At 41.9% G+C, this 21,545-nt stretch overlaps 1 protein-coding gene across 1 annotated transcript in view; it reads right to left on the bottom strand.

Moving 5' to 3' along the window:
- The window catches only part of LMBRD1 (LMBR1 domain containing 1), a 393,083-nt gene that overhangs the window by 167,014 nt on the left and 204,524 nt on the right, over nucleotides 1–21,545 (bottom strand). The window contains exon 8 of the mRNA XM_073626738.1: nucleotides 124–249. Coding sequence (XP_073482839.1) covers nucleotides 124–249 — 126 coding nt within the window. The remainder of the gene's footprint in view (nucleotides 1–123; nucleotides 250–21,545) is intronic.

A 21,545-nucleotide genomic window follows, 5' to 3' on the forward strand; every position in this document is an offset into this window, starting at 1 on the left:
CAAGAGGTATACATTGAATATGAATTTTACATATAGCTCCAGCAATTGGACAACATTGATAAAGTGAAAAACTAATTATTCACAAACTACTGTATAAAGAAAATAAGAACACATTCTCCTTGCCTTTGATTTAATTCTTTCAATTTGCTGTTCCACCTCTTCAATATCCTCAGTGTTTTCCAGACGTTCGTAATGTACATTTCTTGTACCTTTAATTAAGTTTAAAGGAAGGGCGGACATCCCATAAGCCTAGAAGAGGAGACAACATTTACCAGGACTTTTAAAAAACATTTTTTTTTTTTTTTGTAATACAAGAGATGGGCAAAGATGAATTTTAAACTCAGCGCATGAATTTGATTAAAACGCAGACTTATTCAGTTTTAAGTTGGTAAGGAATGCACCGATTTAATAATTTCTACACATTTGTCAACATTTCCATTCTAGTCATAATAATTGGGTACCACAGCTAATAAAATGAGAATGTTTAACTACATAGGGTAAAATAGGAACTTGGTGGATGTCCAACCTTTAAATAAATTTGTTTTGGATTACTGTTTGGTATTGAATTTAGACCACAGACTGACAATCTGACATTTAGCACTAGTACTTTCTGATGCAACTTAGCATTCACGCTGGTCCTTCAAAGATTGCATGCTGTTCAGACCCTCAGGCAGTAAAGCAGTGCAACACAATGTTACTTCCTCCTTTAAACCCCATTCATTTTGTATGGGCTCAAATCACACCACAAAAAGGTATCCGTTTTTGGTATCGGAGCATTTGCATGAGTATGTGCACTCAAGAAAATGTTTAGTATCCGCACCAATACCGGCGCAACTCTAATTACGTTCACACTAAAATGTGAAAAAAAATTGAAACATAACAATTCATCAAGTAGAAACATTAGCTTGCAGAAAGACCAATACATAAAGTCTATAATGTAAAAGTGCATCACAAATGCAGCACTTCAAGTGACACTCTTCAGCTTAAAGTTAGCAATATATCCTCCGCCACAATACTATGAATAAAGTAAAACTCCCCATATATACACACACAACTTAAAGCTGAACTTCAGATTTTGATACACATTGTATAATTTGTTTGGGCCAAACATACTATGTCGCTCATTAACATGTGAGGCCGCTGGATGTGCTGTATAAACTGTATGTAGCTGATGCTATATACAGCATACCGGATGTGACATCAGCCTGCCTCTCTGACTCAGCCAATCAGAGGATGCTTTGTATTCATTGTGAGAATAAATAGCTTTCTATGAATGGCTAAACACTGATCATATAGACTCTATTGTGTTCTGGGTATAAGATAAGAAGTCTCGGCTTGAACCCAGAACACCGTGCGGTGTTTTGTATGTACATACAGTTTATACAAAACATCCAGCGATCTCACATCATAGTGCGGGACATTTGTTTGGGCCAAATGAACTATGTACAGTGTATCAAAGGCTGGAGTTGAGCTTTAATTTATCTATCCAAATTTGTGTAGGGTGCAGCAGCATAAATGAGAAAATCTTGAAAGTGCCAAATCCTCCTAAACAGACAGAAGGCTTATGAGAAAGATGGACCCCAAAGAATAGCAGTCAGTATGTTATAATTCCCATACTGGATTTGAGACCAATCAGTAGCTATCCCTGCAGCAATGTACTGACCAACACTTCTCCAACATCCCCAGAACATGAGAAAAACACTACAGTTGTCAGCGCATTATAAAACGACTGACATTTAAAACAGTTACTGTCACTTGTAAACACAAACTGTGTAGTATGAGATCAAAGCCTTTTGAACACTGACATTATCATCCAGGGCCATTTGTGTTAAAAGTGGCAGTACAAATTTGACATATAGACATTTTATATTGTGCAGATTAATAAATAATGTTAATAAGTAATGATGCACTCGGAGCATTCTTCTCCTATGTTCTGAGGGCATCGCTGACGTGGTGTGGTTGGTGTTTTTCTGCTTTTGATACCAAACTAGGATAACATTTATACTTTATATATTTTTTCACATTCAAATACCATAAATTAAAATAATATTTACAAAGTGTGGTTTATATTTTAAGTGTGTTTTACTTGCTTAAACCAGCTATCTAGTTTGCCACTATGGAGGCAAGGAAGGAGTTGTGGAGACCAGGTTTAATATAATAAACTCTGCAGGTACTGTGCTGGTAGATCTCATTATCGGTTGTAAACTAGATTTAAAGTGGTTAAGCCACTCTGACATGTTTAGGCTCAGCAGAGATGATACACCGTGGTCAGTTTACAGAGGGGAGGCGTAGAAACTGGCAGGATCAGCCAGGTTTTTTTTTTTTTTTAGGTGATAGAAGGGGCCAAATTACACAGCACAAGCACTGTGCTGTATAACATGCTTTAAGGAAATAGGATCCGTTTCCTTTTTTTTTTTTTTTTTTTAAGGTTAACAAATGCTTTAAATAATGTTTCCCTTAACAAAGGGTTAAAGACCTCAGCCTTGAATTCTGCATTGTATATTGATGAGGGGAACCTAACTATGTCCCCATTTTGTCCCTCTGAAATTGCTCAGAATAGCTTGCAGTCCTTTGTATAATCCTGCTCCAAAGAAATAACCAGAACAGTAAGAAATATATTTTTTTAAATGTATAGTTTTAAGTGCAGTATAGAGTGTGAATGGGAACACATAATATACATATAGTGGGGGTTTCCTTAAATTTGACTGTAAAGGTGGAAATACACTTTAAGTAGTGGCCAGGCTTAATTAATTGGTGTAGTTATTCTGTTAGTGTTTCTTCTATTAGAAGATGTTTCTTTTAGAACTATATTTGGCACAAGTCAGGCCAAATAAAAAAAGCTATTGTTATGTACAAATATATGTAACTGTACAACAGTACAGAGTGCAGACATTATGTGATCTCAAAAGGTTAACTACCCTTTTGAGAAAAATAAAATAAAAAAATATAGCTTATACAATTTCTACACAAGCTATGTTGTAAATAAAGGCGATTATAAATTGCCTTTAATTTTCAATCGGTAACCACTGTAATTTTATGTAAAGTTCAATGCAAAATGACCCGGAGGCGTTTTGTACACCATTGCTGTACAAAAACCCTCAAAACATGTAATTTCCTGCTTGTGTGATTGGCTCACCAATTTTCCCAGAAGTCTGAAAGATACAGGTCACATTATTAGGTATCCCCTGCTATGGGAATTTCAGTTTTGGTGAGATCCTCCCGAAAGGTTAAACACTTCTAAAGTGATGCAGACACTACAACTTTCCTCATTAGAACACAAGGTAATCATAATGAATCAGACTCTTCATTTGGAAACAGTTTGAAAAGACACAGTGGAACAATCAACTATTTCTTAAGAACAGAAAAAAAGGTAGGACTCTGCTGCAACACTTACTGAAATCCTTGCAATATACACATATCACCCAGAGTGGATTTTTTTTTCTCAATAAAAGTGGAGTTACACTTTAAGTGTTTATGAATAGTGATCTGAAACAGTCTGCCTTCTATCATTTACATTTCACTTTCCACCCTGGTTTAATTATTTAAATTTATTAATTGACTGATGTCTCTACTTAAACATTTTGAGTTGAGCCTAGGTGGCTCAAGCAGAAGTTCTCCTCTCCCCCTCCCTCCTCACGTCACAGGTCCCCGAAGACTTCACGACCAATGATGAGGCGCTGAGCGACTCGTGCATGCGCAGTCCGCACCTGGCTGTGAAGCTGTAAGCTGTCACAGCCAGGTGCCCACACTTGCAATGCCGGCACCACGGAGAGGCGTGGGAGAGAAGTGAGGCCTCAGGCGGCCACTTCGCTGGATCGTGGGACAGGTGAGTGTGTGTTTATTAAAAGTCAGGAGCTACACTTTTTGTAGGTGCTGACTTTTAATAAACACAAAAATGAGTGGAACTCAGCTTTAAGCTTTGCTGATTATATCAGAGCCTGACACTGTAGCTGGAGTGTCAGAGACCATTTTTGCCTGACCTTCTACACTACACACATTAAAAAACATTGGAAACAGCATGAGAGACCAAGAAGTTTAAAAAGGTAGCAACTGTAAGGCCCTTTTCACACATGCGGATCCGTGTGGATCTGACCCGTGAACATCCGATTCGCTCTGTTGATCCCCGCTGAGCCGGCGGATGATAGGGCGGATTTTCTTCCGTCTGCAGAATCGGACAATAGTGGGGCTGGATGACCCGCTATCCCATAGGGATGCATGCATTTCCGTATTTCATCCGAAAACGGATGAATGAAATACAGACATACGGTCCGCACGTGTGAAAGGGGCCTAAAGCCCCATACACACTATCAGATTTTCTGCTGATTTTTTCCTTAAGATTTACCAAAACCATATAATATGAGGTCAAACCTTAGGAGTTTCAATTTGTATGCAAACAGGCAGGCCCTTGCGCTACATGGTTTTGGTAAATCTGAAGACAAAAATCAGCAGAAAATCTGATAATGTGTATGGGGCTTAAAACTTCTGAATGGCAAGCACATATAAAGGATCAGTGCTGGGTTGATTTCTAAATTATTAAACCAAACAGAGAGAAAAAAACTCCCCTATGAAAGAAAAATTTTATAGAAGGGAAGATTCACTTGATCATTAAATCGTGTTTCACTGCTTTTTAATTACAAGGACAATACATAAACCCACAAAAAGCACTGGTAAATATACTTTAACAGGGTGGAAATAAAAAGGTCAAAAGATATAAAAAAAACAAAAAAAAAAAACTGAAAAGCCATTTAGAGCGGTATAATGCAATCAACATTTAGGGATTGATTGAAAAATAATTTATATAGCTAGTCACCCAAAAGTGCATGTGTTATGTGTGAATGACACAAAAGCTAATCTACTGTGTATACTCGAGTATAATTCGAGATTTTCAGCCCTTTTTTTTGGGCTGAAAGTGCCCCCCTCGACTTATACTCGAGTCACCGCCGTCTGCCTACATGATCAGCGTGTCATGCAGGCAGACGGTGGCCAGCGTGCGATATTACCATTCGGTGGCCAGTCCACTTTTCAAAAGCTGCGCCTCCTCCTCGTCTGTGATAGGCAGAAAACTCCATTTCCCAGCAGTCAGTGTACATCCTATCATAGACATTTTCTCATCCTCGTCCGTGGTATGAGGATGAGAGAATGTCCGTGATACGCTGACCGCTGACTGCTGGGAAATGGAGTGTTCTGCCTATCACAGACGAGAAGGAGGCGCGGCTTTTGAACAGAAGACTTCCCAGAAATACCATTACCGGTAAGTGTAACTGGTCATTTTCTCAAGTCGTCTTCCAGGACGGCACCCCAAGAGAGAAGCAAGTAGCTCAGGCCTACCTTAGAGCGGGACAACCGCTTGTAGGACCTTCCTACCAAATGCCAGATCCTGAGGAGACAGCAATTCCTCTCTATAATGCCTCAGGAAGGTGTTCTGGCTTATCCATGTAGCGGCTTTACATATTTGCTCCACCAACGCTCCAGCGCTTTCTGCCCAGGAGGTCGCCAGAGATCGGGTGGAATGTGCCTTAAGGTCTCTCGGGACTGCCGTACCAGAATGCTCATAGGCTAAAGAAATAGTATTTTTAATCCACCTTGCTATGGATGCTCTAGATGCTTGGTGACCCTTCTTCTGGCCAAAAAAATAATTAATAAATGGCTGGACCTTCTAAATTAACTTTTTCTAAACAAATTAACAGACACTGTCTGACATCTAGACAATGAAAATAAATTTCCCTCTCATTCTGGGGATTGCTGCAAAAGGAAGGAAGCACAATCTCTTGAGTTCTATGGAACTTTGAGGCTACCTTCGGGAGGTACAGGGGGTCCTGCCCAAGTATAAACCTGTCCTCAAGTAAACGAAAAAATGGCTCTTTAATTGAATTTAAGGCTTGAATGTCGCTTACCCTCCTGGCTGATGTAATCGCCAGTAGGAAGGCCAACTTATAAGTGAGGAATTTGAGGGGAATCTGATCTAACGGCTCAAATGGAGCTTTGGTTAACCCCCCTAAAACCAAAGTAAGGTCCCATGGCGGAAATCTAGACATCTGAACTGGGGACAACCTGTCTCTGACCGACAAGAACCTCTTGATCAGGGGGTCTAGAGCCAATCATTTGTCCAAAAAACAGGACAAGGCTGCAACCTGTACTCTAAGGGTTTTGGTTGCCAGTCCCTGATTCGCGGCATCCTGGAAAAAATCCAGGATGGCAGGGATCTCTTGTTAGGAGGTCCCCCTCGCCTAACAGCAGCGTGAAAACACCCCCCAGGTCTTAGCGTAAATACGCCTTGTAACTGGCTTCCTACTTAGTAGAAGAGTATCAATTACCCTGTCAGAAAGGCCCTTCTCCTGCAGGTTCTGCTTTTCAAGAGCCAGGCCGTCAGCTTGAAGAAGCTGGGATCTGGGTGGCAGATTGAACCCTGAAGGAGAAGGTCCTGCCAAACAGGAAGATGGTGAGGCGGGGCTATGGACCAACTCCGCAGGGTTGGAAACCAAGCTCTCTTGGGCCACCATGGAGTGATTAAGATAAGACTGCCCTCTGAGAGATACAATTTCTGTAGTACTCTCGGGATTAGACCCAAGGGGGGAAAGGCATAGGCCAATCGGAAATTCCAAACTTGGGCCAATGCGTCTATCCCCTTCGAACCTGCTTTGTGGGAAAGAGAAAAGAATCTCTTTACCCTTCTGTTCTTCCTGCGAGCCAAGAGATCGATCTCTGGATCGCCAAAATGCCGGCACACCAGGGAGAACACTTTGGGATTCAACTTCCATTCCCCCTGAAGAATTGGCTGTCGACTGATATAGTCTGCTTTGATGTTTAATGTTCCCTTTATATGCACTGCAGAAATAGAGAGGATCCGATGCTCTGCCCATACCAGGATCTCTAGTTGACACTGACTCCACTAAGGAACTTTGCTAAAAATACACATGGGGCAAGACTGTTCCCATTCAGGGACTTTTGTTAATTTTATATCACATACAGTGACTCTGGTGACCTTTGATCACATTTAGTCTATACACAAATTCTTGGAAGTAATGGCTTAGGACAAAATATTCACTGGATGTCAATATTTTCCTGTTTCCGTTTCCATTTGGACTTTGCATGATGCAATATACACTGGTTGGCATGACATGCAGCATAAGTTGAACACCTGCACTTTTGCACCTATACATGACTCCATTGTGCCAAGGATGCACACAGTGTCCATGTGTATATTGCAGGAACAGTTTGACTTTTAGCCTTATTATCAACATAATATTTCACATCCTGATCTATGGATTGTTATTGCTGAAACTACAGGTCTCAAGAATTGTAGTATCCACTGAACACTTAGCCAAGGGTTCCAAGGAATCCTAGGGTTTCTCTAGAGGTTACTAGGGGTTTCTTGAGCAATTTCTGCCTCTCAGATAAGTTCCCACTTATACCATTGACCTTTTTAGCCATCTATAAGGGAGCAATTCTTCCCAATGAACACAAGTGTAGGGAGCATGCTTCTCACTGACCATTACACTAAAGTCTCATGAGTTGTAGATATAGTCATTTTTAAGCAGGCGTTCCCTGAGACCAAAAAATTATTTCAAGGGTGCCTCTGTGTTGAAAATGTTGAGAGGCTGTCTTAGACACATCTATAGACACTGATGCATGATTTTAAACAGATCCATGATAATTCCTTTTGGTGGTCAATTGGCAATGTTTGTATACATATAGATCCTAGATCTCAATTTGTTGTTTACTTTATATATTTAAAAATGAGTGGTTGCTGTGGACAGCTTATTTTTCAGCCTACAGTAGGTTTTGAAACATGAGGTCCTATTAAATCTTAACTAGATGACATTTAGTTTGCTAAAGCACTGTGCATTCAAGCAATCACAATGATTTTTCTTTTTCTTCAAACTGGCTTGAAATTACATTACGTTAAAAATTAGATGAGATTTTAACGATTGGGTTTACATATATTTCAACATTAGACTAAAATGGCCTATTAAACAACTGTCTACACCTGTGCTAAAAATCGGCCATAATCTTACCCAGAATATTTGATTTTTAAAAGCTAAATTGCAGTTGGAAGAGATATTATTTTGATCAGGCAGAAGGAACACTTGGCTTTTGTATGGCAAGTTAGTTAATAATAAATTGACCAGCGGCAATGCCAAGTGACCAGTTTAAGATTTCTCTTTAGCTCCAAAAACAAAACCCATGTAATAAAACAAAATGTTCCCTGATAGTTCAATGCAGAACATGTATGACAGCCAGAATAATAAGCTTTGATATAACAATGCTGCCAAGAATGTGAAACGCATGGAAATGTGATTAAGAAGCAGTCCCCGCATTCATCTCTTCATTTCAGAAGTATTACTTCACAAGGACATAATGAACTGTTCTTAGCTAGGTATACAGTATTACATTTTAGGCCGTTCTATCACAGGATGTTGGACTTTCATACAGAAAATTAGGAGCAGGTAATAAAGGCCAAATTAAAGGGGTTGTAAAGGTAAAAATTTTTTCACCTTAATGCATTCTATGCATTAAGGTGAAAAAACTTTTGACAGTACCGCCGCCCCCAGCCCCCCCGTTTTACTTACCTGACGCCTCGAATCTTCGCTCCTCGTCCTCGTCAGCTTCATTGCAGCTCAGCCTGGTCGCTGATTGGCTGCAGTGGATGGATTGAAAGCAGCGCAGCCATTGGCTCGCGCTGCTGTCAATCACATCCGATGACGCGGCGCGCCGGGGGGCGGGGCCGAGTGATACAGCGAGCGGCTATAGCCGCCGGCTGTATCACGGGAGCGCGCCCGCAAGCACTCACCACCGTGCGAGGGAGCTCGCATGAAGGTGGTAAATGCTTGCGGGGAGGAGCTGAAACAGCCGCCGAGGGACCCCAGAAGACCAGGTTCGGGGCCACTCTGTGCAGAACGAGCTGCACAGTGAAGGTAAGTATAACATGTTTGTTATTTTAAAAAAAAAAAAAAAACATCTTTACAACCCCTTTAAGTAAAAAAAAAAAAAAAAAAGTGTTGGCTAGCTTCAGGGACTTAAATCTTTCTGTAACAGAATGTAGAAGTATGGCGTGCTCAGATTTAGCTGTAGACTGCCATGTAAAAAAAAAAAAAAAAAAAAGGCCGAATCTGAACGAGAATCAAAAATTCAAAATTAGATTCACATTAATAAATTATTTTTTCACAGGAAACCTACCACAGCTAACAAAGAAACTCCATTTGTACAATACAATAGCTGAATGAATGGATATATACAGCACAATTGTTTGATAAAAGTTTAAGTGTCTAGCAATCATAAAGTAGATAAAGCACAAAAAAGGTGAAAAAAATGGCAGAAGCAACAGGAAGATCTCAGAGATGTTCTGTGCATCCTTAATACAATACATTTTAGGCATTCTAAAAGAAGGTTTCATGCAATGTAGTTCAAGGTAGCAGATGATATGGAAAACAGGCTCAAATGGCTCAAGGTTTCTTCACAAGTGTCTCTATACCCTTTGGAGATGCAGTACTGTGCACTGGTTTATTTTTATCAATTTACAAATTGAAAAGTGAGCAAAAGAAAAATCTAAATCAAATCAAATTTTTGGTGTGACTACCATTTGGTTTCAAACCAGCATTGATTCTTACTCCTGTACAAAGTAAGGGATTTTGTAGGATTACAGTCACGTGTACCATTAACCAATTATACCAAGCAGTTGCTAATGATCAGTTTCATATGTATGGTAGGTTGAAACACAGTCATTAACTGAAACAGAAACAGCTGTGTAGGAGTCTTAAAACTGGGAGAGGAACAGACAAACTCAGCTACTAAGGTGAGGTTGTGATAGACCATATCATGTCACAGCTCAAACACCATGGCTAGACTGAGCATAGCAACAAGACACAAGGTAGTTACAATGAATCAGCAAGGTCTCCAACAGGCAAAGATTTCAAAGCTGACTGGGATTTCAAAATGTGCTGTTCAAGCTCTTTAAAAGAATCACAAAGAAACTGCAATGTTGAGGACTGTAGACTTGGAAATGGGGGTGCAGAAAAATGATAGCAGGTTATCTGGACTGATTTTGAAATATTTGGCTATAGTAGGAGGCAGTTTGTAAACTGAATGGCTGCAAAGTGGCACAATAACGAGTGCCTGGAGGCAACAGTAAAGCACAGTGGAAGTTCCGTGCAAGTACTGAGCTGCAATTCTGCAAAAGAGTTGGAGATTTGGTCAGGATCAATGGTGACCTCAATGCTGAGAAATACAGGCAGATACTTATGCATCATACCATACATCAGGGAGGCGTGTGATTGGCCCCAAATTTATTCTGCAGTAGGACAACAACCCCAAACAGTCATTAAGAGCTCTATCTTTAGCTATAGAAGAAAATGAGTCCTGGAAGTGATGGTTTGACCCCACAGAGCATAGAATCTGTCTGGGATTAAATAAAGAGACAGAGAGATTTAAGGCAGTCTACATCCACAGACGATCTGTGGTTAGTTCTTCAAGATGTTTGGAACAACCTACCTGCCAAGTTCCTTAAAAAAAAAAGTGCAAGTGTACCTAGAAGAATTGATGCCGTTTTGAAGGCAAAGAGTAGTCAAACCAAATATTGATTTGGATTTGATTTCTCTTCTGATCATTTACTTTCCATTTTGTTAATTATTAAAAATAAACTATTAACATTTCTAAAAGCATTTTACATTTACAGCATTTTTCCCCACTTGCCTAAAACGTTTGCACAGTAGTGCATATTAACCAAAATGATGGCGGTGTTAGATTAAATCTCATTAAATGAAAAAAATTAAACCACCACATGCCACGGCTGCAATGCTTTGTGGCAAAAAAAAAAAAAAAAAATACCCAGTTGCATTCGGTGAGCAAACATGATCCATTCCAAGGAATGGGACAGAATGGCTCTGAAAAGCAGTTCATCATATATCACCTTTTAGAAGGGGCTGCAAGGTTTCTTGCAATTGAAAACTTAGGCTGACTGTACCTTGATTTCAATTTTGATTGCATAAAAAACACAAAAAACAAATGTATGAATGTGAGTTAGGGACCTTAGATTGTAAGCTCCTTGAGGATGTAGGGACTGATGTGAATGTATAATGTATATGTAAAGCGCTGCGTAAATTGACGGCGCTATATAAGTACCTGAAATAAATAAAATAAATAAGAGCTACGAATATGTTTCAGTTGTTCTATTCAATGCTAGCTATATGTACAGTAATTAAGCTACAACCCCTTTTTTTTTTTTTAAAAACAAAAAACATGTCATACTTACCTCCACTGTGCAGTTCGTTTTGCACAGAGTGGCCCCGATCCTGGACTTCTGGGGTCCCCCAGCAGCACTGGTAGCTCCTCCCCGCATCGAGTGTCTGTGTTGGAGAAGGCTCTCCTAAGGTGGACGCCCATACGGGCGCGCTCTCGCGTCCTGCATCTGTGTACATTCACACAGGATACAGGATTCGGCTCGCCCCCCCGGCGGCCGCGTCATTGGATTTGATTCACAGCAGCGGGAGCCAATGGCTGCGTTCCTATCAATCTATCCATTCAAGAGCTGAGACAACGGGCAGAGAGGAAAAGCATGTCTCCGCCGAGGAACGATTGGGGGGACGGTCAGTGTCAGAAGTTTTTTTTACCTTAATGCATAGGATGCATTATAGGTGAAAAAAACATGGGGCTAAAGCTGAACTCCGGCACAAAATCTGTGCTCTCAAAGCCTTTGCAAGCCCAGTCAATACATTATAAAGTAGCTGGGAAAACACTGTGCTGCATATAAGGCAGAGCTGTGAGAGGAACCCAGCGGGCCCACCCACTACAGGCTTCCTCCAGAAAATTAGAGGAAGGGCGGATACCAGACCACTCCCCACTCTGCAAAAAACGAGAGCACAGAAGCTACTGGTCTTTATTACAGGAAGCTCCTGCACAGAGGTGACGTTGGTATTACTGCACAGACCTGGAAGCATTACAAAAAGCACACCAAGATTCCTGTAAGAATACACATGCCTTTTATATTTAGACAAGATTTGCTTATCCCGGAGTTCAGCTTTAAATGTTGTATCATCTGTGGCCTCTTGCTTCAGACCTAGGTAGGGTTATAATATCTTCCACTGAACAGCAGCAGAACACATGAAAACTCAGTCTGAGAGGTAGCACAGAATAAACAGATAAGTGCATGCTACTCAAATCAGATTTTTAAAGATGTTTTCTGTAAGTAGTTCTATAAACTATACTTCCATGGTGTTCGATGCAACGGTAGCACAGTTTGCTTTGAATTACACATTATGCAGCAACTGTAAATTTGAACAACTAAATTCTCAAGGCCAAAAGAGAAGTCTATTCATTGTACAAAACTGACGCTAACCTTGGATACTTAAAACTGAAAACTACTGCACTGTGCCTTAAGACACTGAGCTGCACGACAATAAGGGCACTAAAAATGACAAATCCTTGCATAGATGAAAACTTTTTAAACAATAAAGATGCATAACTGTGAAAGGGAGTTAAATAATAAACGCATTCAAAATGTTATAATAAAAATATTACAATAGTGACATATCAAAAAAAAAAATAAAAAAATAGCCCCCTTTTTATGTCTAACGGTGGAGAAAAATATATACACAAGCAAAAGACATGATCAAGTGCATACATTGAACACCACTGCCCCCTAGTGAATATTCAGATAATAAAATATCATTATCTTACATAGCTTCCTTTTTACATATCTGGAAAATGTTATTCTACAGCAAAATGGAACAAACAGATTCAGAAAAGGCTTACAATAAATTAAAATGCATGAAGTGAGTCGGATAAATGTAGCGATTAGTGTTTAGCATTGCCTATTCCTAAAAGTCATGATGACTGTCATTTCAGTGGTGTCACGTAAGATAAAACATTAAAAGGATTTTATATCTGATGCTGACAAGCCCTTCTGAATTTGTGAATACAGCTGCTAATGCTTCAACTGGTTTGTTTTAAGTCTAAAAGAAATAACTTCAAAAGGTAACAATGGTCCTCAGAAACGTTAAAAGAGAACACCAGACATAAAAACATGATAACTGAATAGTTTATACAGGTGTCTTCTTTTAGTTTTAGATGTATTAGCAACAGAGTGCTCAGAATACCCTAATGTCACTGCAGTGACAGAGATCCTAGAAGTGCACACTGGTACAGTAGGGGTGATTGGTGAGGCATACTTTGATGCATTAAAATAATACAAAATAGTGGCGCTAGAACAAACGTGATCAAAATAATTATTAAAATAAAAATGAATATAACCAAAAAAAAAATTAGGTATAAATGACATAAAATAGTGAGGATGACAGTCCAAAAATAGCACATAGGTGAGTGCTAAAAAGTGATACCTCTGGACGACAGTGCACCACCACATAGATTGTGCGCTTACCAGAAGGCAAGCTTTAGAGAACCTGCGGCTAAATACCCAACCAGGGCCTTTATCCAAACAGAACATGATATTCCACCACTGGTTAGGGAAGGAGCTTGTATAAACCTCAACTTAGCCAAAGGTACTCGAGCATCAACCACCAGGAATCAATTGAGACATTGCCCATAAAATAAAAAGAGACTCCATAGTGTATATTGTACCATAAGGGATTTAATATAGTAAAAGTATTGCACTTACAATTAGGAAGATAAAACAGTCATATCAAAACAGCCAGTCAGCAAGCGAACACCTGTCCACTGAGATGCGCAATGACATCAGCACGCCCCCCTCCCTACGCGCGTTTCGTCACAATCTGACGTTGTCTCAGGGATCAGGCGACGTGCTAAATAGTGTGAAGATGGAAACATGCCTCGATGTGAATCTTGGGAGACGGGAACCCGAACGTCTGAAACCATGGAGACCGAAAACTAAAAAAACTATTGAAACATTTTATAAAATCCAAACCACAGCGTACCACATAATAATGGATGGACAGGGAGCAACATATTATCAGAAAGGCAATCGTCACATTTTGGTCACGTTTGTTCTAGCGCTGCTACTTTGTATTATTTTATCCGTTCCTATGTGCATCTCATGGTTCTAGCAGCTGCTTTTTTGCATATTATTCACCTATGATCTTTAGCGTGGTATTTTCCTAAATTTTATACTTTGATGCATACTTTGATGCAGTGGTGAGTGAAGTGGGGGCATGTGAGAGGTGGTGAGAGCATGGGGAGGAAAATGGGCCAGGCGTACTGGCGTGAATAGGAGCTGGTGCAGGAGGGCAATGAGAGTCAGCTCAGGTGGTAAAAGTGTGCAGGAAAACGGTCAGCGTGAAGGTGCAGTGGTGGGGAGGGTTCAGGCATGATGGTGAAAAGGTAAGTGCAGACACAATGTTGCTAGTGCAGTGATGCTGAGGGTGGGGGTGGTTGAAGGCCTGGTGAGATGGTATCTCTGCAAAAGAATGGTCAGCTGTAGATCCAAATGTAGTCCTCCTAGACAGCAGCAGAGGGTGGCAGAGGGTGGTTCATGAGTTAATGTGTGAGCTGCCTGGCCTGAAATTACAAGATTACAGTACCAGTATATGTCAAAACAAAAGCTGGGGGGGTGGGGAGGGTGTTGTGTGAGCTGTTGGGCCAGAAACTACAAGATCATGTCCCATAGTAACACAGAGACTAACCTGCAGCAGGAAATGCTGTGGATATGCTTAGTGCCAATGGGTATGGAAGGTGCTAGTCCACATTTAAGCACTGATGCTGCCATGCATACATATTATGCAATGAAACCTACCAGTCGCTACTGAGCATGTGCCAGGTGTTACAGCCATTCTGGCTTATGCCCACTACCTGGCTTTTAGTGACAGCAATACTAATTTTCTCTAATATGCAGCAATCTTTGCAGATACCAGCAATCAGTTCCCAGCACAGGAAGTCTCCCATCATGAATAACTTTTTCTGCAAATAATTTACCAGTGATGGGAGACTTCCTCTTCTGGTAGCAGATTACCGACATGTGCAGGAAGTGCTAGAGGTTAGAGGAGATCAACATCACTGTCACTAAATGTTGGGTCTGGGTTCTGCTTTCTAAACATGGGCAGTAGAGCACCATTGCCTTTCATGGGGCCAGGAGACATTTCGTTCAATAATGTTTATTGATTTTAACAGGTAAGGTAACAAGGTACAGTCAAAAACAAATCGTTTGAAGAGTAAAAATATGTACAGGCCAACACGGCCTGATAAGCAGCATAAAGACAGATTGCATATTCTGGGAATACAGTAGGTGTTGTACAATGAATGGTTAATTAAATGCGTCTCTCGGTATATGATCTGAGCTCTGATGTGATACGGTTTTATTGTGGAGGCTTTAACAATGAACTGTAGCCAAGTGGGGGAGTCAGGACAGTAATTCTTAGCCAGCGGAAGAGGGTTCCCCCAGCCATCCCTAAAGGGAGCACGCTGTGGAAGGGAGGGTCCCTCCACCGCTTTGACTATTTAACATTGTCAGGAGTCCCCATTTAAGGGAGGTAGGGTGGCATGTAAAACAATTCAATGAACTGTGCTGAGACGTGGGACAAGAGCATGAGTGTAGTTGATTAGGAGTGCAGTTGGGTAGCCCAGGGCAGCTGAGATCATAAGCCAATATTCCTTCCGTAAACCAGTATGCATTAAAGGATTCGAGACCAGCCATGTCTTGTATATATAGCTATGGACCAGGGGAAGGTGGGCAGGAGGAAGTGGAGGGTAGACAAGTGGTTCTAGAGAGGAAAAGGTAAGGTGAGAGAAAGGGTGGGGTAGGGAGAGTCAGGTGGGTCACCCAGAGTAAGAACCATTGTGAGGAGTTGTCTCCTGGGTATAAAGGTATATGACAGTATTTGGACCAGGGTTCCCAGATGAGTTCAAAGACACAGGTTTTGTCTTGTATAATACTTCCCATCTTCTCCTGCGCCATAATCCAGGAGATTTTGTGCTGAGATTGGGACTGAAGTTTTTTCCAAGTGTGATGCTATTGTAATTTTGGTTCCTAAGAGAATGAAGAAAAGCAATGCGTGTGTATATTTTTCTACTTTTTCCACTTTGTGGTTAAGAAGTGTTATGTCTGGGGCTTGCATAACCTGTGTAGTCGTTACCTTGCGTATCAGAGAGAACATTTTTATTCCAAAGGCTTCTTATTCGTAGACAGGTCCACCATATGTGGAACATAGTGCCCACATGGTTGCATCCTCTAAAGCACAGCGGAGACGCATCTGGGTAGATTCTGGCACGACGAGAGGGACCCCTGTATCACCGTGTAAGTATTTTGAGGCTAGCCTCAAGCAAGAAAATATTTAATATACCTTTAAAGCAGTGGTCTCAAACTGGCGGCCCTCCAGCTGTTGCGGAACTACATGTCCCATCATGCCTCTGCCTGTGGGAGTGGGAGTCATGCTTGTCAGCCTTGCAATGCCCCATGGGACTTGTAGTTTCACAACAGCTGGAGGGCCGCCAGTTTGAGACCCCTGCTTTAAAGGAACGTTGGAAGCAGCCATTCCATTTATCCTGATCCCATTCTATATTAAGGTCGTTTTCCCATGTTTGGGTGTAGGAAGGTTTGGACGTAGGAAGGTTTGGACAGAGATGCAGCCAAGGAAGGGTAAATGATGGATATCCCTCCCCTCTGATCCGTGATGTTCGAGCACCATGATTCGTAGGTCATGACCCTAGGAGACTCCGGCTTGTTGGGCCAGTCCGATTGAAGAAAATGGAGTATTTGTATATCTGAACCTTTCAGGAGTAGGCATCTCTAGTTTGCTTGTGCAGAATGTAAGTGAAATGGGGCCTGTAGAAGTAAAGAAGTTCCCTATTCTAAGTAAACCAAGGCTAGGATGTTCATTCCTGGGTGAAAATTGGGATTGTGGAACAAATGTGAGATTAATGAGGGATGTTTGTGCATCTTGTCGCATAAGGCCAGTGAGTGGAATAGGGCGGGGGCTAGGATGGGAGGTCTGAGTTTAGTGGGGTACCACAATATGAAGTCGATTGTGTGGAGGGGAACAGCTTGCCTCTCCACTGTCACCCAGTCAGGCTTTGAGTTCCGTTAATATACGATAGAGATCTTGGCAAGTTGGGGCTGCTTGGTAGTACCACCAAATGTTGGGGAAAACAAGTCCTCCCTGCATTTTAAGTCTAAACAGAATATTTTTAGAGCACCTCCTGCCCCAGATAAATGTCAGAATTTTGGACTAGAGATTATGCAGTTGTGATTTCCTGATTGGGATGGGTAGAGATCTGAAAAGATATAATAGGCGTGGGAGGAGTGTCATTTTGATAACGTTAATGCGGCCTAGCCATGATAGGTTATGTTTAGACCAAGTAGAGAGGTCTGACGTCAGTTTGTGGAAAATGGCTGGGTAGTTGGATGAGTGTAATGAGTCACCTAAATACGGGATATAGGTTGAGCACCAGGTAAATGGGAAGTGGTCCTGTAAATTGGAGGGAATTATAATATTTAGTGCTAAGGATTTTGATACATTAACCTGGAGACCGGTGGCATTCCCAAATTTACCAAGCAAAGAGAAAAATGTTGGGAGGCGAGATTAGAGGGGAGGTAAAAAATAATAGGAGGTCATCTGCGAACAAAGTGCATTTGTGCTCTTGAGGTCCACAGAGTACTCCTTTAATATCAGGGTGGGTTCTAATCGCCATGGCCAAGGTCTCGATAGCTATAGCAAATAGGAGGGGGGAAAGCAGGTAGCCTTGCCTGATGCCTTTTTCGATGTTGAGGGGTTATGAATAGCAGCGCTGGAGTCTTAACTGTGCACTTGGGTTAGGGTACAGGGAGTGGAGTGTTCCCAGAAAGTTGGGGCCAAAGCCCCATCTTTCCAGTACGTTGGGCTGCCATCCCATTGGGAGTTGAGTAGGGAAATGTCAACTGCCCTTCTTATCTGGTCAAGACCCCGTCTCCCCGGGATAAAGCCAGCCTGGTCTTTACGGATATAGTGAGCGATACAGGATGAGTGTATTAGCTAAAATTTGTCAGGATTTTTAGATCGTTGTTAATTAAGGCTATTGGGCGGTAGTTAGTAACCACGCTCGGATCTTTGCCAGGTTTAGGAATGACAGATACATGCTAAATGTAGGGATTTATCCAGGGGAGAACCCGGCCTGAGGGAATTAAATAATCTGACCATATAGGGGGCTAGTGTATTGGCAATTTTTTTTATAAGAGACCGAAAAGCCGTCAGGACCCAGCGCTGAGTTTTGTTTGAGATATTTTATCACCTCCATGACTTCCATTTCAGTTATCCTGTCTAGGAGATCAGAGTGTTCTGCTGATAATTTTGGGAGGGATATGTTGTTGAGGAAGCCATTGAGGCAAGATTGTGTGCTTGATTTCTTATCTCTGTACAGAGTTGTGTAGATATCATAGAACAACTCCATGATGTGTCGTGGGTTTTGTGTCAGTTCTCCTGCCTGTGTACGTATTTTGGGGAAAGCCTTGGACCGGGGTTTAGGGGATAGTTTGGCTGCTAATTTGGCACCAATCTTATCCTTCTGGGAATAGAACCGGACTCCCGACCATCTGAGGTATTTCTCAGCTTCTGTGGTTAAGGCTAGGTTTAAGGTTGTCCGGGCCGATTCAAGAAGGCATAAGGACGCTCTAGTTGGGTCTCGTTTATGGGCTTTGCTTAATAAGTGGAACTCTGTGGCGAGTTTGTTAATGATTTCCCTGCGTTCCCTTTTGACTCGAGAGGTAGTTTGTATAATCTTCCCTTTTGTCACCGCCTTATGGGCAGCCCACAGGGTTTCTGGGGATATGGAGTCTGTATCGTTCAGTAGAAAATATTATTTAATGTCTTTTACAAGAATTGTGCATTGGACTGGGTCGCTTAAAAAACCCTCGTTTAGGCACCATGTGAATTTTGAACTGGGGTTGGGTGTTTGTTGTAGGTATAAAAGGACCATAGAGTGGTCGGATATGGGTTTATCCCTAATGACAGCTTTTGTGGCTATAGGTAGGTCGTAGAATTGAATAAAGATATGGTCTATCCTAGTGTAGATTTTGTGTGGCGCAGCGTAGTGGGTGTAGTCTTTGGACCGGGGGTTAAGTTCCCTCCAGATGTCAATAAGGCCCAGGGAACACAGTGCGGAGGCGATTTTAGTGCTCTGTTTTAAGGGCTTTTTCGTCTGAGGAAGGCCTTTTCACGATTTATCCAGGGAGTGGTTGAATGCAAGGTTTGTGTCTCCTCCCATAATTATCTTCCCCTCCAGATGTGGACCAAGTGTAGACATCATGGAGGAGAAGAAGGTTGCTTGGCCTTTATTTGGAGTGTAATAGGAAACAATTGAGTATGTTATGCCGTCTATGGAGCTTTTTACTAATAGGTATCTGCCTGACGGATCTCTGATAGTGTCTGAAGGGGAAAATTTAAGGTTTTTAGAAAAGCATATGGCTATGCCTTTTTGTTCCCTGCATTGAAGAGATAGAACTGGGGGTAGTTGCTATGCAAGAAGGAGGGATTATAGGTGGAAGGGAAATGGGTTTCTTGTAGTGAAAGGATATCAATCTTTTGTGATTGATATTGTCTGAATAATTTCCATCTTTTAACTGGGGAATTATTCCCTTTAACATTGTGGGTGGCTATACAGGGGGGGGGGGGATGATGTGTTGTCAGCATGGATGTATCAGAGGGTGGGATAATCACGTCAACCATTGAGATCTTACCCTGACCCATGGAGGCAGGTGTTGGTTCTTAGCATCCTCTGTCCGAAGCTCCCAAGGGTGGAGGGTAGGTCATGGATATGAGCCTCTAGGTGACCCAAAAAAAAAAAAGAGGAGGGGTGAGAGGGAGGAGTGGTGTGGACCGTTTCCTGAGAAGAGAAGACATGGCAAGTCAAAGAAACGTAACCAAGAAGTATAACAAACAATACTAAAGCAGCAAAGAAGAAACCCCAACCCCTTTGCAGGAAGAAGGTGTGGCGACCCCCTTACTGCTAATCTTTTCCCAAAAAACAACTCCTAACGTGAGGGGTGTAGCACAGTCCCCGAGTGGAGGGAGAACACCACTTTGAGACAGTTGGAGGCAAAGTGTGGCCGCTCCAGCCTCTCCGCCAACTAAAAACTAAAAATAAATGTGGAGACCTGGATCTGCATCCGGTAAAAACAAGTAAAATTAAAAAGGAAAGAAAATAATTTTCCTTTAAACATATGAGTGTGGTGTGACCAAATCACCACTGATTGGGAGTTTCTGCCTCCCCTTCCTAGACACCCAGTGGGGGGGGACCACTTCAGATCAACCAGGTAAGTGTTCACAGGTTAGGATAGGTTGTCCGTGTGGACCCAGAGTTCCTTTGGGGGGGGGGGGGGGGAATATTACCATCTCTCATCGAGATGTGATGACTTTGGTCAGAGTTACTCAGGGGGTCTGGTCGAGTCTGGTTGGTGTCCAGGGTAAATGACAACTGTTCAGAGCTGTTGTAGTGGTTATTTTGCTCAGTTGTCATAGGAGTGAAAGAAGAAATGGGCCAGAACAAATTTGTTTGAAGGTAGAAAGAAGTGACTGGAAGACTCAGCTGTTCAGGATTTGGTGAGTGAAATCTTAGGAGATGAAGAAGAGTTCAGTAGGAGCCATTTTAGGGGGGGGGGGGGGTGGCCGTAGATCTCTTCGCTTGTTGCTTTTGCCATATAGGTTTGATAGGACTTGTGGGGGGAGGCCTTTTTGTTGAGATGGGGGCTCTGGGATCTGATGAGGTTGCTGGTACCTGGGAGATGAGGCCCAGTTGCAGAAGTAGAGGCTCTCCATCTGCGAATGTTGAGAAGCCGTAATAATTTGTTCATGTGAGCGGAAAGGAAAGGACCATCTGTAGGTGATAGATTTTTGTGACAACACCTGTAGAAGAGGTTTTAAAGATCTTTTTTGTATTGTGTAAGGTGACAAGTCCGCAAATACTTGAATGGGGTGTCCTTGTATAGTAAGATTTTCCGTTTCCCGGGCTCGCCGCATGACTTCATCCTTAACCTTGTAAAAATTTGGTTTTACCACGATGTCTCTGGGTAGGCCATCCTGGCGTGGGGGCTGAAGGGCCCTATGGGCACGATCCATTTCTGGGAGATGGTGTGGTATATCTGGAATTAAATTTTTTTTTTTTTTAACATGCGGACGATCTTGTCAGTTTCTTTGAAAGATTAAGGGAGGCCTCCGAGTCTAAAAATATACCTGTGGGATCTATTTTCAAGATCATCCAATTTTGAAGATGCAATGTCCAAATGTTTATGCAATTCCTGAATCCTGTCAGTATTCTGGTTAGCTTTGGCAATGGTTTGGTCAATTTTGGCTTTGACGGCTTATATTCTGGCCCCTAGGTGATTCAGGTCTGCTTGGAGAGTGGAAGTGATCTGTGTAGCAGTTTAGGCCAAGCCCCTGGAAAGCATTTTAGAAAATGTCTCCATTAATAAGTCAGTAGGAGTTTTAAGGCTTGATCTGTTGTGGGCCCCGAGGTGTTCAAGCGTGTTTGTCAGATCCTCCATTGGGGAGACGAGAAGGCCGTCTAGAGTGCTGCCCAGCAGCGATTCTGTGGAGGTTGTGGACAGTAGTGGGTTCATCTGTGTACTCACTGTGGGGTGATATCTCCACTCTGTGCAGACATCCAGGCCCTCC

This window comes from Aquarana catesbeiana, linkage group LG04 (genome assembly GCF_042186555.1).
Source record: "Aquarana catesbeiana isolate 2022-GZ linkage group LG04, ASM4218655v1, whole genome shotgun sequence".
Classification (NCBI taxonomy): Eukaryota; Metazoa; Chordata; class Amphibia; order Anura; family Ranidae; genus Aquarana; species Aquarana catesbeiana.